General features: G+C 41.9%; 2 protein-coding genes across 2 annotated transcripts in view; one reads left to right on the top strand and one right to left on the bottom strand.

Moving 5' to 3' along the window:
• RTF2 (replication termination factor 2) overlaps nucleotides 1–16,948 on the top strand; it is a 63,066-nt gene that overhangs the window by 11,917 nt on the left and 34,201 nt on the right. The gene's annotated exons all lie outside the window — the stretch shown is intronic.
• The window catches only part of LOC310709050 (beta-1,3-galactosyl-O-glycosyl-glycoprotein beta-1,6-N-acetylglucosaminyltransferase 7-like), a 35,311-nt gene continuing 22,458 nt past the window's right edge, over nucleotides 4,096–16,948 (bottom strand). Inside the window, exon 5 of the mRNA XM_083508178.1 lies at nucleotides 4,096–4,627. Within this exon, the coding sequence (XP_083364304.1) occupies nucleotides 4,602–4,627 (26 nt within the window). The 3' untranslated portion in view covers nucleotides 4,096–4,601. The remainder of the gene's footprint in view (nucleotides 4,628–16,948) is intronic.

Raw genomic sequence — 16,948 nt, 5'->3', positions numbered from 1 at the left:
ACCTTCTGGGGGGCTGGACTATATTTTTTGGGGGGAGGGGGAATGAGCAAATTCCTATGCCCCACAAATAACCCAAAGATGCATTTTAAATAAAAGGGCACATTCCACTCATGTAAAAACATGCTGATTCCCGGATTGTCCACGGGCTGGATTTAGAAGGCGATTGGGCCGGATCTGGCCCCCGGGCCTTTGTTTGCCTACTCATGCTATATACTAATAGTTACCGTATTTTTCGGCCCATAGGGCGCACCTAGTTTTTTGGGGGGGAAATAAAGGGGGGAAATTTATTTCCCAGCCCCCAGAACAGGCAGCTCTCCACAAGCCGTGGGAGAGCTTCCTGAAGCCTGGAGAGCGAGAGGGGTGGGTGCGACCCCTCTCGCTCTCCAGGCTTCAGCGAAAGCCTGCATTCGCCCCATAGGACGCACACACATTCCCCCTTCATTTTTGGAGGGGGGAAAATGCGTCCTATAGGGCGAAAAATATGGTAACTCTTTCTTAAAGTGCTGATCTTTCTGTAACCCAAATGGCACCATTTACGTCCAAGAGGTTCAGCAGGTTCAGGAGGATCCCAAGGTTTGCAGAAGTACAAAATTGTGTTGGTGTAGAAAGACCCCTAAGCTGAGGGAACACATCCCTGTCAGAACTGAGCATACTCAGTAGTTATGGAATACTGACTTATTATTGGGGGAATGGAAAATACGGGTGTATGTGTGAATGGAATGAAGTATCTCAAAAGAAGGCATGGCTGGCTGGTGCACTACACCAGGGGTTGTCAACCTGGCCCCTACCACCCACTAGTGGGCATTTCAGGATTCTAGGAGGGCGGTAGGGGGTTCTCCGGCACAATCTGAATCCTCCTTCCATCGAGCACTGGTGGGCGGTGAAGAAATTTTACCATCAAGAAAGATACATTAGTGGGCGGTATGTATAAGAAGGTTGACTAACCTTACACTACATCGTTTTAATGCAGATCCCACTTGTGGATTTTATTGTTTTGTTTGCAGGATAGAAGCTAGGTGTGCACATATGTGGGGTTAAAGATGCCAAAGATTTCTTCTCACCTTTCCCCTGTGCATTAAACCCTGATAGGCATATTTTCAAATGAGCAAGGTCTGTGGGGTCAACAAAGTTAGCTTTGCCCAATGACTCGTGCACATGAGCTGTGACCCATACAAAGAGTTTTTTAATTGACTCTCTTCCAGTGTGACCAGCGGCAACAACAAAACCCTCTGGAAACATTAGTACATCCTTTTATCTTAGGTTTTGCGTATGGGAGAGAGTAGTTGCGCTAAGTAGTAAGGGAAGGTCTTCCAAAGCTTCTCAGTCTCAGTCTGTGATGGAATCAGTCTCTCTTATCGGACACCAGTGTGCATTTACATGTGTGTGCTTCTAGCCATTCTTATCTTCATGTCAGTTCATCTGAAGACTACGCCTTTTCCTGGAAAGTCAGGATCTGGTGCCCTACACCCAAGGGCCAGATGTGTTGATTCATCTCCTCTTCAAGATCTTATCAAATGTAGCACAAACAAAATGGTTCTTGGGTTTTCTGCTAAATTTTTGTGTGTGGGAAGGTTCCTCCCAAAATTCCTTAATGCACATGACACAAAGTCCCAGTGTGAGTTTGAAAACATTTTCCTGCTGACTCTGTTTACAGTGCCTCCTATGGTGGCTCACAAAAATCATAAAAACAATATCTCAGGATCATAGAATTGTAGAGTTGGAAGGGACCCCAAGAGTCATCTAGTCCAACCGCCTGCAATGCAGGAATCTCAACTAGATCAAACATGACAGGTGGCCATCAGTTACAATAGAGCACAATCTTAAATTTTATTTATTAAATTTGCAAGATTAGTATCTCACCAGTCAAAATGGTCCACCTCTTGCCTACTTCCCCAGAGTTGTTACAAGCATAACATGAGGAGGAGGGAAAACCTAAACATCTTGAGCTACTTGTAAGAAATGTGGGATATAAAATGGACTAGATATATGTAAGTTCTCTCTGAATCGGGATTTTCAGAGCTACATAGGTTATGTACCTACATAGGTTATGTTAACGCACCGGTTAACATTCTTAAAACTGACTGTCTGGTTTGCACCTCACTTTAAACCAGCTAAGTTTAAGCTTAACTATGACCAAGCAGTGTGCTGGTGCATCACTCCTGTGCTAGGCCAAATGGTTGCTTAGTTCCCAGCAGCACAGTTGGAGGAGAAGCAAAGCAGCTACAATTTTAGCACCACTCATACACCAACCATACTGCATGTTCACCTTTCAACCATGGTGCAAACCACCCAAGGTTGAGCAGTTGGTTGGTCACTGAGGGTGCTCTATGGAACTTGAATTTTATGTAGACTTGGGCTGATTCATTGGCAAATTGACTACGTTCCTCTCCCAGCACTGGCAAGTGAAGGCTTTTAAAATTGAGGTGTTAACTGAGGCTTGTTACCGCTCATGAGGGGACTGTTGTTGCAGCAGTCTTTCCTACAGCTTGGTAAAGGAGAGTGGCATTATTCCCACTTTGCAGATGAATGTGGGCTGGGGATGGAAAGAGTATAGCAAGGAGGCTGAGAAAATAGAATTTCCTCAAGGCCGCCTGATAGACTGAGGTCTCCTGCTAGATAATGATTATCTCCTAGTTCCTTTTGTAACTTACTGTACCTCCATAAAGCCAGGAGGAGATAAGGCAAAAGAACAAATAGCATTAAGGAGGTCACAATATAACCTTCAAATGATATGGGAAAGATAAGCCCTTTTGTGCTGAGTAATAGCATGGTAGTATCAACTCAACCTCAGGGATCTAGATTTCTGAAGGTCTAGTTCAGGCCATTTTCTTTCTGATCAGTGGAGAACAGCCTTTACCAAAGGTGTCATGGGCTTTGAAGACACTCAAACTCAGGATGCAAGGGGGAAACGTGCTAAGAGGAAGGCACGCTTGGCAAATCCACACTGTGATCAACTCCAGCCCAGAAACCAATGTCCCCACTGAGGAAGGACGTGTGGTTCCAGAAGTGGCCTCCACGGTCACTTATGTACTCATTGTTAAAACTGTGTTTATGGAAAACAATCTTACTCGGCTGCGAGTGATCGCCAAAGAAGAAAGAAGCCCTCATGCAGTCAAGCTGTCATAGACTTCTGTGCCAAAAAGTTTCCAAGTGTATACTTCCAGGCCCATCTATGACCTTGCTGAGCTGAGAAGGTTGAATTGAAGCCAGTATAACCTCACGGAAGTTAGCAGCAGCATATTTTTTATTTTAAGAAACTCTTAAAAACTCAGCTTTTCTTTCCGACTTACAGCAGCTTACAGTAAGCAGTGAATCATGATGTAAAGTAGGGAATTCCAGCGTAATCTAATACTTTGGCATGCTTCATATCTTCCTGCTTTGCTCAGTGCCTCTAAACTTTTTCCAGGCAGGCCAGTGAGGCAGGTTGAGGCAGCCGTCCTGTCCACTGGAGCCTTTTTGTGATGCTGTGCTTAGTCCTACCTGTCGGAAAGCTTGCTAAAACTGGCCAAAATGAAGTATCTGAACCACCGCTGTCCCAGGTGGACTGGCATAGCCGCCTCTCTCTCCCCTTGTGTCGGCAGATGGTTATTCTAGACAAACATTCTAGACAAACTGGAGGTCAGGAGGTTACATAGAGTAGTTGCTCTGTAGGATTCCCTACCACCACCAAAACTGATTAGAATAGTTCCTACAGCTCCGGCCACAGGATAGACTGTGACAGACTTACAGATCCCTATTGAGCATTGGGACTACAGTGGTCCCCCGCAAGACGAATGCCTCGCAAGACGGAAAACCCGCTAGACGAAAGGGTTTTCCGTTTTTCAATGCGCTTCGCAGGACGAATTTCCCTATGGGCTTGCTTCGCAAGACGAAAATGTCTTGCGAGTCTTGAGATTTTTTTCGCTCCCCCCCCCTTTTTCTAAGCCGCTAAGTCTTTAATAGCCTTTTAGCAGCTAAGCCGCTAAGCCTTTAATAGCCGCTAAACCGCTAATAGCGCTAATCTGCTAAGCCGCTAATAGGGTTGCTTCGCAAGACGAAAAAACCGCTAGACGAAGAGACTCACGGAACAGATTAATTTCGTCTTGCGAGGCACCACTGTAGCAGGTATTGCTGTTGCCTGCACACAACTGGATTTCGTGGTCCAGACCTACTGGGAAATGGGAAATGCAATGGGAGGGCATCAACATGGTCCTGAGGAATACAGGAGTGTTGTCGATCAGGCTTAAGAGTAATTGTCCCATATTTAGGTTCTAATGGTAAGGTTTAATGCAATGGTGGGTTTGTCTGTTTGTATTACTGTCCAACAGTTATGGCTTTTAAAACCAGTACATTTTTAATCCAGTGTTTGCTAATAATCTATCCTGCCCTGTGCAGCCAAGTTTTGTATATAATAGCATCCTTCACGTTGTTTCTGACATTTCATTGCAATGATAGTTTTGGTTTCTCATAAGTGTATAATCAAGGAGGTGTTGTGCATGTGTTTGCTCCTTGTAAATAGACATGATTAGAATGAATTTTTGCTTAAATATAGAGGCTGAAATTTTGAAAGCAATCCAAGAAGCCTAGTCATGTAATAGTTGGATGAATGAGTCTCCTCAATTTCATCTGCCAATCTTCTCTGAAAACACTGAAATAAAAGAACAATTAAGGAATGTTGTAGAAAGTTAATTGCTAATCCACAAACTGCTTAACCTTCAGTAGTCACATCTACAGCAGAGATAATAATCCAAAATGATTGCCTGTCAATTGTGTTTAGGGCTGCACCATGAAACAAAACATAGAGTCCAAATAAATATATTTGTACTTATATTCTATATCCCAATGATACCTGTTTGAAGCAACTGAAAACCAGTTCTTATTTTCAAATAAATACAGTACCTTTGTTTTCAAGGCTTTAATATTTGTAGTTCCCGCACCCCTGATTGGCCTTAAAGAACAACCTGCACATTTAGTCCAAAAGAATGTGGACAGCAGTATCATATTCAGACATCAATACACCAAAGTATCTGAAATTCCTTCTTGGTTTCTTCTGCTCTATTGTTAAAACTGAAAACAGACCACAGATTACCCACAGAAGCAAGATGAGGTATAACAAATGAGGCCAAAGGGAGTTGGTTGCTAAGTTTCCGGTAGTTAATGTTTTGTTTTTTATTTAAAGCAGCAATTATCATTGTTCCCCTGGTGTTCCTCCTCCTTTAAGTATATGCTGAGAGGTGATCTAGACCCAATACAGACAAGAAATAATAATAATACATATAGTATTCTACATTTCTTTGATATGGCATATGTAATTTATGTGCAGCAACCCTTTCCATTGCCCTCAACATTCTAGCTACAAATGGGCTTTTTTTGACAGCTAAGTGTGGGTGTTGTGACTGTGGATCATAAGCTCCACCGCAGACTTCATTACTTAATACAACAGAGGATAATTGAGTGTTCTTGTTTTATTCATTGCCTCCTTTGCACACACCAGGATTTAGATTAAAGTTCATTGTTGTGATCACTCAGCACTCCATTCCTCACTTAGATTAAGTCACTTGACCCAGCTTGTGCCGTTTCCTTACTTCATTTCCCGCGACTTTTCCTTTATAGAATCTCCATCACCTTGATGGTAGGGACTATCCAAAAGCTGCTACAACTCCCAACAGCATTAGCAAGTATGGATGGGAGTTGTAGTTTAGTAATACCTGGAGGACGAAAGTCTTCCCATGCCTGATCTACAGCATTGGCTTAAAAAGTTGTATTTTTGAAGCTGTCTAAACCTGTATTCTAAAGGTTAGTCAGAATATTAGGTCTATAACCCAGGGAGTTTCACACCATTTCCCAAGAAATCCTGGGGTTTCTCAGAATCTTAACAAGAATTAAGAGTGGAAAGAGGTTTTTCCACATGACAGCTTGCTCGCTGCTATCAGTCATACCTTAAAATGTGCAGCCTTAGGGCATGCCCTGTTTATGTGAAGTGACAATGCGATCCAACAAGTCTTGCTACTGCTCTGTGAATGGAGTGTGTATCACTGAACACTTCCCAGAATGTTCTGCAACACACAAGGCTTCTTTGGCAGGAAACTCTTAGCAACACTGTAATAGGCAATCATAGCCCCACAATGTAGATCTTAATGAACAATCTTCATTCAAGTTGTAGTTGTTGTTTTTTAAAAAATAAATTTTTATTAAGTTTTACACAAATATCTCCAATCAAACAATTTCCCAAATAACATATTTTCATCTTTTGGACTTCCCTCAGCTTCTCTGACAATCATCCGTGTTTAAATTTTTATCTACGCATTCCTCAAATTTAGTATCGCCTTTTAGGGCACCTTTATAAACATATTTGCATTCTTGCAATATTCCTTATTTTTTCACAAAGCTTCTTTAAAACCCACTAGCGTTGTTTGCTCATCACATACACTCTTCAAATACTCTGAAAATTTTTCCCAGTCCTCAATGAACTTGTGATCTCGTTGATATCTAATTTTCCCGGTTAACTTGTCCAGTTCTGCATAGTCCGTTAACTTCATTCTCCATTCCTCCAGAGTCAGTAGTTCTTCCTGCTTCAATTTTTGGGCCATTAATATTCTCGCTGCTGTTATTGCATACTGAAAAAGTTTACAGTCCTTTTTATTTATTTCATTTCTTGTTATTCCTAGAAGGAAGGTTTCTGGTTTCTTTACAAAAGTATATTTCAACATCTTCTTTGACTCATTATATATCATCTCCCAGAACCCCTTCACTTTCTTATTCAAGTTGTAGTTTTATCCGTTTTTAAAAACAGGTATTGTCTCCCAAAGCAGCTCATATTGAGAGAGAGAAACAAGGTCCTGCCACCAGATGTAGAAACTAAAAAGGCAAAGCATGCTAGGGAAAGTGAGTGGAGATAAAAGGTAGAGGAGGCAGAACAGTTCTTCGGGGCCAGAACAAAGTGTTGAGCATTTTTATCCAGTTTGGGCCAGGGTGACCTTCCCCTTGAAAAACAAATTGATGTTTCTTTTTTCATTAGTTGATAGAAAGGTGCCAGAATGTCCTTCCCATTTTGTTTCTTCATTCCTAGGCAACTGGCAGTTCATGCCAAATGTTATTTCAGACAAGGAACGGGGGTGGGGGACGACAGCTCCTCCTTTGATTTGTGAATGGGGCCATGTTGGTCTCCTGTTTGCCAAGATGCTATTTCTAGGAGGCAAGGCGAACAACCTCCCAGTGGTCCTCAGTTTCCTGGTTGATGACAGGGGTTAAAGTATGCTGTCGTCAGCTCTGCAGACCCAGGGCTCTTTTTATGGATGCAGTGTAAATATAGGAGTGGTGGACAGCCCAAAGAGCGCTGCATAAGCAACATATAGCATATTTCAGCGTTTAGAGAAATGTAAGTCATTCATACTATGAAGAGACAAATTATAATTTTTTTTTAAGTTCTCTGAAAATTTAGAAATCAGAAGAAATCTGAGAAGGGATCTAATATTCACCTTGACCCTGCAGAGCTTTTGTTTTGCAATTGTTTTTCTCTGGAGTGCCTGTTCTCTTCATAGAAATAATCATAGAATCATAAAGCTGGAAGGGACCACAAGGGTCATCTAGTCCAACCCCTGCAATGCAAGAATCCTTTGCCCAATGTAGGGCTTGAACCCATGACATTGAGATGAAGACTCATGCTTTACTGATTGAGCTATGCTCCCCATGTAGACTGGATTGTGTAAACAAAGTAGTCTGTGACAGAGCCTTGAACGATAAATGGTCCTGCCTCAGTGGGTTTTGTGTAGGTGTATTATTGGATGGCTTTTTGATCCCATCCAATTCCAATTATAATTTGAAATCCTAAATCTGAATGTAGTGCTGTCTGCATTCTATGATTCTATCCAAGTGTAGAATCTGAGCAGGGCATGATGTGAAAATTGGCATCCTGAGAATCTCCACTTTTTCTTTTTTAAAGTAAATTTCTATCTTTATGGCTAAGAAGACTAACTTCAAAAGTGGGTGGGGGGTGAAACTTCAGCTGTCAGAGGTAGAGCAGATGATTTCAAATGATTGGGATAGTGTGTGGGTTGGTGAGAATCTGCTATAGTTAAGATCATGACCTTTTCTTGATTAGCTTAAGCAAAAAAACAGATCAAAAAGAAATTGGCGTTTATTTTTTGGGATGGGAACAATCTACCACAACATACGTTTTTTTCGCTTAAAAATAATGTTTATATATCTACAGTTTTGTGGATTTAATGGATAGATTAATTTATTAAGACTGACATGATCAATTAATATTAATTGGGTGCCATTCTTGCCAACAATCCTATGCATGCTTAATAACTGCCTTGGAAGATAAGTCTTTTGCTAGGCAGCCAGTTCACTCAATCATGAGCTTTTGTCTTGGTTGGCTATTACATTCTCAAGCAACCTTAACTTCGCTATCCAAGAAGTGGTTAGTATATATTATTATCTGCCCATAGTGAAACAAGCTTCTTCCTCAGAAATTCTGTTTATTCTGAGTTTCTTATTAAGCACTGTAACAAAATGTAGTAAGGCCCAGGCTAATACACAAGCAATTTTAACAGCATTACAGCTGGGACTGTTGACATGTGAAAAATTTCAGGCATGGTGTATGACGTATCAGCTTTATAATGTACAATGGCAGATCCAGCTTATGGGAGCAGTGAGTGTGCAGTCCCATGGAAATTATAAAGTCATGGAAAGTGCATAATGCAGAAAAAAGTCCCTTGAGGTGAATGTTCCCAGGATAGCCTGAAGGGATTCTGTACCTATGGCTGCTTGTTGTGCAGAGTAATAAGCATTTTTCAAAATGTCACTAAGTCTACAGTGCTGTGAGAAGTGGTGGATGACATAAAGATTTCTGTGAGAGCAAAAATGTGTCCTGTCTTGAATAAGAGAAGGAAGGTCCATGTTACTTAACTTTTATTTGTTCAGATAGCTGTTCTGCACCCGTTGTCCTCTTGCTGAGAAATAAACTGAAAGATTTTAAGCATTATTTCAGGAGCAGGATAATAGTTCATGGATTGAATTTGATGGCTTTCTTTTTAACCACAAACAGAATCCCTACATAGTCTCTGGCTGTAGTGAGTTCCAAAATACAGCTCTCCATCTGGGTGTACAAAGATGGGGAACAGTCTGAAGACACATGAGAATACCACTTCACTGGAGCAAGCAGCTCTGGGTCTAGCCAGTGCCTGTCTAGCCAGCTGCCTGAGAACCATGTGTACACTACATTGGGTTCCATGATGTTAAAATATAAATAATAAAGAGCATTGCCACAAAATTCTTGTCCAGGCAGCAATCTGATCATATACATACTTATTTGGAGGTCTGGGTTCTTTAGAACTCTCACAAAAGTGTGCAGAAGCCTGGAGCTGTGGCAACCAGGAAGTTGCATTATTTTAGAAATATGTGTAGGTGAGGGGTGGCCAATGTTTTGGGCTCCAGATGTTGTCAACTTCAATTAGCCCTAGCTAGCTGGACCAGTGGTCAGGAATGATGAGAGTTGTAGTATAACAGATCTGGAGGACAACCTAGTTGACTACCTCTGAGATGAATAGCTATGGGAATTTTGTGTGAAGATGTGTAGTGTGCCCAAAAGATACTATATCAAGGACACCTGATCTTCTTTTCCTTCCTCCCTTCTCTCTTTTTCCTGATCTGTTGCTCATTTGTTTTAGACAACTGTAAATGCAGATTTCAAAGAACCAAGGTAATTTAATTTGGAGAATTTTTTTTACAAAAGAAGGTTGAAATTGCAAGGACAGTGTTGAAGAACAAAGGGGAGATTGTGGTATTAAGCAGGGATGAATAAGACAGTGGTGGGATAAACCATTTCACACAGATTCTTCCTTGCTGCCATGGTTTCAGAAGCCTTATTCTCCTTTCTAGTCTCCTGTTTGTATGGTAGAATTGTATTTTTAAAATGCTTGTGTATGAGATAGTTGTGAATGGTATGACGGGGAAGAGCGATAGCTTAATGGTTGAAGCAGATGTTTTGTATGCAGAGGGTCTTGTGCTCTATCCTCAACATGTCTAGCTTAAAAGGATATCTGGCAGCAAGACTGAAAAAAACAAAGAGCCACTAATAGTCAGCATAGATAATACTGGGTTACATGGATGACTAGTCTGTTGGTATAAAGTAGCTCTCAGAAATATTGTGGAAAAGATTACCTTTCCCACAAAGGATGAATAGTTTCAGCAGCTAAATGTTAGTATCAACATTCTTTCTTTATATTCATTTTCTCTCCCTCCCTCCCCCCCTTCTCGGCTTTTGCATGAGGAACACCCTGCTCTGCTATTGTGCAGTCCCTGGGCTCCATGCATCATCCTTAATGGCATGCTAGTGTTCATCACTACAACCTCATAAGATTAAGATTCCCCAGCTAGCTGTTGCTGTGCCTCTTGAACCCAATCATTCCCAATGTTAGGACCATAGCTCTGGGGTCCATGTCACATTGGATGCTGGGTGTTCTTGCATTCTTACTGGAGCTGCAAGGCCTATTTTCCAGCCCCTAAAAATTGCCTGCAGCCATCACCTGTATTAAGCCTGCTTTACCAGAACTGCCTGTCGGAATGCTTTTTTCCTCCATCACCTTCAGGCAGCTGGGTCGCGTTCTTGATGTGGTTGAACAACATTTTATCACGTATGAGATCTTTGCAAGTACCACCTCAGCCTCAATGACTGCTCCAGTTCTTGTACATTGTAATTATTTATATTTTGAAGGTTTGCACCCACCTTCTGGTGGATTGGTCCTCAATATGGTATGCAACAGAAGACAGTAACAGAGTGCAACCCCCCCATACAACCCATACTACTTAGCCTTTTCTTCTCCCAAAGATGTCCCACAAGGCAGCAGATGTTTAGGATCAGAGTTCTCCTTCTCCTAGATGGGCTACCATCCCAGGTTGATGAGCCCCATCTATCATCTACTTCCATCTACAGCACGTGCAAAAACCGCCTTCTTGATCGTTGAATCCACTACTAGTCTTATCTGCTCAATTTGCCAGAGCCTGTCTCTGCACACAGGGCAAGCCTCTAACTCACCACTGAGGGTTTGAGGCTTATCAGCTACCCTCACCTGGTTTAGCCAGCCAGTTAAAGCCGTTTCCAGGGTGTGGCCATTGTCACATGCTGACAGCTTCTAGGAGCCACAGGTGAGAGCTGAGTGCAGGGTGGGGAACAAAGGTGGACAAGCTACCCCAGAAAGAGCACAGCATGTCCCCCAGCAGAGGTAGTACCCCTCCCCTATCACCCCATACACTCAGCCTTATAGTGAACCTTGTTGATGATTGAACCTGGAACTTTCTCCATGTAAAATAGATGCTCTCCCACCAAGCTGAGGTATAGCCACTACAACTCATTGGCAGTGCCTGTCCAAAACCCAGATCAATGTGTTCCTATTGCTATATCAAAATAATTTGAGAAGCAGAAGTTTATTAAATTGGTTCGTTGTAACTACATATTCTGTTGCTTATTTGCGCTACTACCTCACTGTGATTTACCAAACATGAATGTTGTTGCTAGGCTGCAAGCTGAGGGCAAGGGCTGGGGCAGACTTTGGATTCATTTTGTAAATGCATGTTCAGAAAAACAACTGAAGCATGAGTAGCATTGATGCGTATCAGTAGAAGGAAGGAAGCTCTGGATGAGGACAACGCTTGTCCTATCTAATCTAATTATTGTACTTTGCTCAGAAGCTGTACCAGTTGCTAGGCTCTCTGAAGGGATGTAGTGACTCACCCTCTTAACAATTTTCCATTTCCCCCTCCCCCCAGTTTGCTGAACACACACACACACACACACACACACACAGCCTTTATCTCACTGTAACTAGGCTATGGTTGAAACATCTCCCTCCATTAGTATTTTGAAAGAGAGAGAAGAACCAACTGTTTTTTCAACGTGCAAACACTTTCTTTGCGATGTGGGATGGAACCACTTCGTAGCAATTCCCATATTGGCCTGGTCTGCATGTCACAATGAAACATAGTTAAAATAAACTATGATTTAATGTGATGGTTTAATGTGATGTGTGCACCAGGCCGTTGTGAATATAAAGTCAAAGCAAGCCATTTCTTGCCAGTGGTCACCAGCCAAGTAACTTGTTTATGAACCTGAGTAAAATGCTAGTGTATTGAAGAAGCGCAACACACTTAACTATTTCGAGGGAGCAAAACAAAACACGTCTGATGGAACCATATGTAGTGTGCTTCTGTACTATTTCCAGTGTCTCCCTTAGTTTCAGCCTAAAGATCAATGCATTACAAAATGATATGTACATTGGAAACAAATGACGACCTAGTTAAGGCTTCTGCAGAGCAGAGCTCACCTGTGAGCATCTTTAGATTTATCGTTGCTGATGTAGTGATTAGATTGTTGAACCTGAGAGACCACTGGATAGCCTTGAGCCAGTCACTGCCTTTCAGCCTAACCTACGCTCAGAGTGGTGGTGTGGGGATCAAGTGAAGAGTGGGACAACCATGTTTGCCACCTTGAACTCCTTGGTGAAAAAGGTGGAATAGATGTACTTAATTAATTAGTTGCAGGTACATATAATGAAATGAAATCACAAAGACTTATGCAGCAGGTTTGAATGTAATCTTAAGCATTTTGTTTTGAAAAGAAGATTCATTTCATCTTATCATAATGCACACTTTTGCACAGGTTTCTGTCTTTATTATTTATTTACAGTATTTATATCCCGCTCTTCATTGAATGTTTTGAATCCCGGAGTAGGGAACAGAATAATAAAAATAATACACAAAAAAATTACAAAATCATATTAAAAAGTCCAATAAACAAGTTAACAATTCTGTCACGAAGTGGACAAGCAGCAAAACAACGGCAAAAATTAAAATGTCACATTTAACCAAATGCCTAGGTAAAAAAAAACAAATACAAGACGTTCAGACAAGACATTGTTCCTCATTTGAGATGGTGCAATATTTGAATCTCTATACAGATATACTGAACTTGGTAATAACAGCTATTACATATGTGCTATGACTTTAAAAAGAAATTGTGCAAAGTCTTTTGTTATACAGTGGTGCCCTGCAAGACGAATGCCTCGCAAGACGGAAAACCCGCTAGACGAAAGGGTTTTCCATTTTTGAGCTGCTTCGCAAGACGATTTTCCCTATGGGCTTGCTTTGCAAGACGAAAACGTCTTGCAAGTATTCCGATTTTTTCCCGCTTCCCCCCCCTTTTTTTAAGCCGCTAAGCTGCTAATAGCCTTTTAGCCGATAATCCGCTAAGCCTTTAATAGCCGCTAAGCATTTAATAGCTGCTAATCCGCTAAGCCGCTAATAGGGTTGCTTCGCAAGACGAAAAAACCGCTAGACGAAGAGACTCGCGGAACGGATTAATTTCGTCTTGCGAGGCACCACTGTACATGGAATTAATTTGTTGGCTGCCGTGCATCATGCTGTTTCCTTTCACATAATCATATAGCTGTAACAGGCAGCTAGGATAATTAAGTGAACAGTACAACCCTAGTAAACAGCAATGGATATGATAAGTTGCTTGCATTCTGTATAGTAGTCCATCTGGAATCGATAAGGTGCATACAGTAAAGCTGATCACACATTTATGACATCAACTATTTTAAAGATTTGTTCTTTAAAAAAATATTCACAACACTAGCAGTGCTATCCAATACATGTCTACTTGGAAGTAATTAAGTTCAATGTTTAGTTCAAGTATATTCTCTTCTTAACAGAGCAATTGGCCCAAGCTAAATGTGGTCTGTTCTGATTTTTTAAATCAGTTCTTAAATCAAACTTTTGTGAATGGGAGATTTTTATTCATACACCTGCGTGCCACTGGGATCCACATTTGTTTCTCTTGATTTAGATAACAATTTACAGAATTTTTGAATTTTAACAAGAGGGCCGTAATAGCCATGGGTCACATGATCTCCTTGGAAGCTGTTGTGAGTGCTGCTGTTTTTTGTGGCTGTGGTGAGAATCTTTGCTTTCATGCTATGTTTCTTTAGCTGTCTCAGTTGCCTTCATGAAGACAATATGCTCAAAAGGCTCAGTAATTGGAAGGTGAAGGTGTTTATTCCTTGCTGCATTTCTTATTTTATTCTATACCTGGGTTGCACAGTCCCTATAGCACCAGCAAAAAGTGGCAAAAGGTAATTGGAATTGCTGGCCTACTGCTCACCACATTCTTGCCAATGGTGTTGAATATCATATGTATGTACAGTACAATTGAAGGGAGTAGGCAGGGGGTGCATTGACAGTTGGAAGGCAACGCACGGAGGGAAGGAGGAGAAATGCATCTGGAGCAAACAAGATATGCAGGCTTGGCTGATAAGCGAAAGGAGTGCACTGGCAAAATGCTTTAGCAACACCCAAAGAGGCAATAAGGCAAATCGAGGAATATGATATGATGAGTTACTGGTGGTGGGGTGGTCGGGAGGTGCTGCAGGGGTATAAATATTGCTTGCTTACGTGTATTAGGGGCCACCAGCCTTTGGAAACAATTCTGCTGGTTGCCTCTGCGCAGATCACAATAAACTTTTTTCTCCGAAGGAACTGAATCCCTGGTGCTTCTTGCAACCTCTACGTCCTGGGTAAGCGGGCAAATGGATCCCAAGTAAATAAGGCTTCACAATATTTGGTTCACGGAAGTGCATCTTAGTTGCACTGGGTTTCTGGTGCTTGGTTCCTTTGGAAGGGATGCATCCATACATGGGTTTCCACCATTAAACAGCTCTTGGTAGGGGGATCCTTCATAGCACTCTGTTGCCTTCTTCCACATAAGTTAATGGCTCCCACTGATAAAGTTTTGGGGGCTACTGTTGGGGAAAACATAAAGGTAAAATGTGCTCCCTTGCTCCTGACATTGGACAGGCTCCACTCAGTTTTCCACCTATGCCTGTAACCTCTCTCCACTCACTACTTGGTTATTTCACTCACTACTTCTCAGTTGCAGCTCCTTTGTTCTTTCCTACAGAAGAGGCATTCATTTTTATAAGGGGGTGGAATCATGAAAAGCTGGGATCCAGCCCCAGATTACCATTAAACGGCCTCGGTCCAGTATACCTGAAGGAGCGTCTCCACCCCCATTGTTCTGCCCGGACACTGAGGTCCAGCACCGGGGGCCTTCTGGCAGTTCCCTCACTGCGAGAAGCCAAGTTACAGGGAACCAAGCAGAGGGCCTTCTCGGTAGTGGCACCCGCCCTGTGGAATGCCCTCCCACCAGATGTCAAGAGAAGAACAACTACCAGACTTTTAGAAGACATCTGAAGGCAGCCCTGTTTAGGGAAGCTTTTAATGTTTAACAGACCACTGTATTTTAATACTTGGTTGGAAGCCACCCAGATTGGCTGGGGAAACCCAGCCAGATGGGCGGGGTATAAATATTGTTGTTGTTGTTGTTGTTGTTGTTGTTGTTGTTGTTGTTGTTGTTGTTGTTGTTGTTGTTGTTGTTATTTACAGCACATCCAGTCACTAAATCCAGAAAATAAATACAGCCCATCACACTGATGGACACTTTGCTAGTGTCCTAACTAGTGTTTCAGTGGCTTTCCTTTGATTTTTCTCTGTTCTCGACCTTGATTCTAAAACTTAGCATTGTGGAGCTGTTCGACAGTGGAACAGACTCCCACAAGAGGTGTTGGACTCTCCTTCCTTGAAGCTTTTTAAGCAGGTTGGGTGGTCATCTGTCATGTTGAGATTCCTGCATTGCAGGAGGTTGAGCTAGATGACTTGTGGGGTCCCTTTCTAGGGTTCTACAATTCTATGATCTATGATCCAATGCTGGCTCCCACAAGAAAGCCAGCATTATGGTCCCTTGCTTGAACACCCTTTTGAAAAGAGAAACATAACTGAAGCATTACAGCGGTTTGTTTAAAAAGCTAATTTCAAATTACAATTGTGCGTGAGAAAAATCCCCACCTGCAGTCACAGCTTTCTGCCAGTTTCTATAGCTTAAATCTAGTCAGAATATCAATTCCACCCCCCACCTTGAAGTAAGTCTGGTACGTCAGTGATTCTCTACAAGATATGAAGCATATAAGATTCATATGCTGATGTATGGGTTTTTTTTTAATGTTATCTTAAAAAAAAAAAATACTTGAGAGAGCAAGGGACATGGGGGTTAGTTTCCCAAATAAATAGTGGAGCAGATGACTGGTCCTGAGGTTAGAGGTTATTTAAAATAAACTCCACTGCCAAAGAAAATTCTCGTGGTTGTGGGAAAATGTTTAATGGCTTGTTCTGATGACTTTCTGCTTAAGCTGCAGGTCAAAGCAGAGAAGGCCTGGCTACTTTTTCACTGTGGTGGTGGGAACTTCATTTGGCTGCCTCACAGTAGACTTGGTGTAACTCCCACTAGCTGGCTGGTAACAGTGAGACCTTTTTGAAGCCGTGAAAGAAACCCAGTAGAACAGTATGTTGCTACGGTCTGCTTTTATGCGGCTTAGATTCTCTACCTATAAAAGAGGAACAAGCCTCGCTATTGTATACATAGCTGAAGGCATTCATAACTCCTAAAGCCTTCCGTGTTCAACTGGAAAGGAGCATTTGTCAAAGCGCAAAATGATGGCATGCTTCTAAGAAACCTCGGAATTCACTGTAATGGGAATTACTCTGGTTTCCTTGTGGAGGTAGAACATAAGACACTTTCCCTTTTATGCTATATTGGCTGCTGAATATATATGTTCTGTTGTAACTAACAGCTAATCTAGGCCGTTGACCTGGATCCCTATGGTGAATGTAGCAGTTGTTTCTGGGATGGTGAGGGGAAAGGGAGCATGTCTGAGAAAAATGTTGTGTGCTGCTGCCACCTTACCAAACTACCTTATCAACTTGTTGAGCAGAGGTAGGAATTGGGCTCTGTTGGCTTTGCTCTGTAGCTTTCAGGGAACAAGGGTTTTCACTGCAAACTAGGACTAGCAATGGAGTCCTGCAAACAAAAAGCTCTATTCCCAAAGTCAGTGTTTTATGATAGTGTAGAGATGTT

The sequence above is a fragment of the Podarcis liolepis genome (genome assembly GCF_965112155.1).
Source record: "Podarcis liolepis genome assembly, chromosome: 6".
Lineage (NCBI taxonomy): Eukaryota > Metazoa > Chordata > Lepidosauria > Squamata > Lacertidae > Podarcis > Podarcis liolepis.
This window is presented reverse-complemented; position numbering and strand designations above follow the sequence as displayed.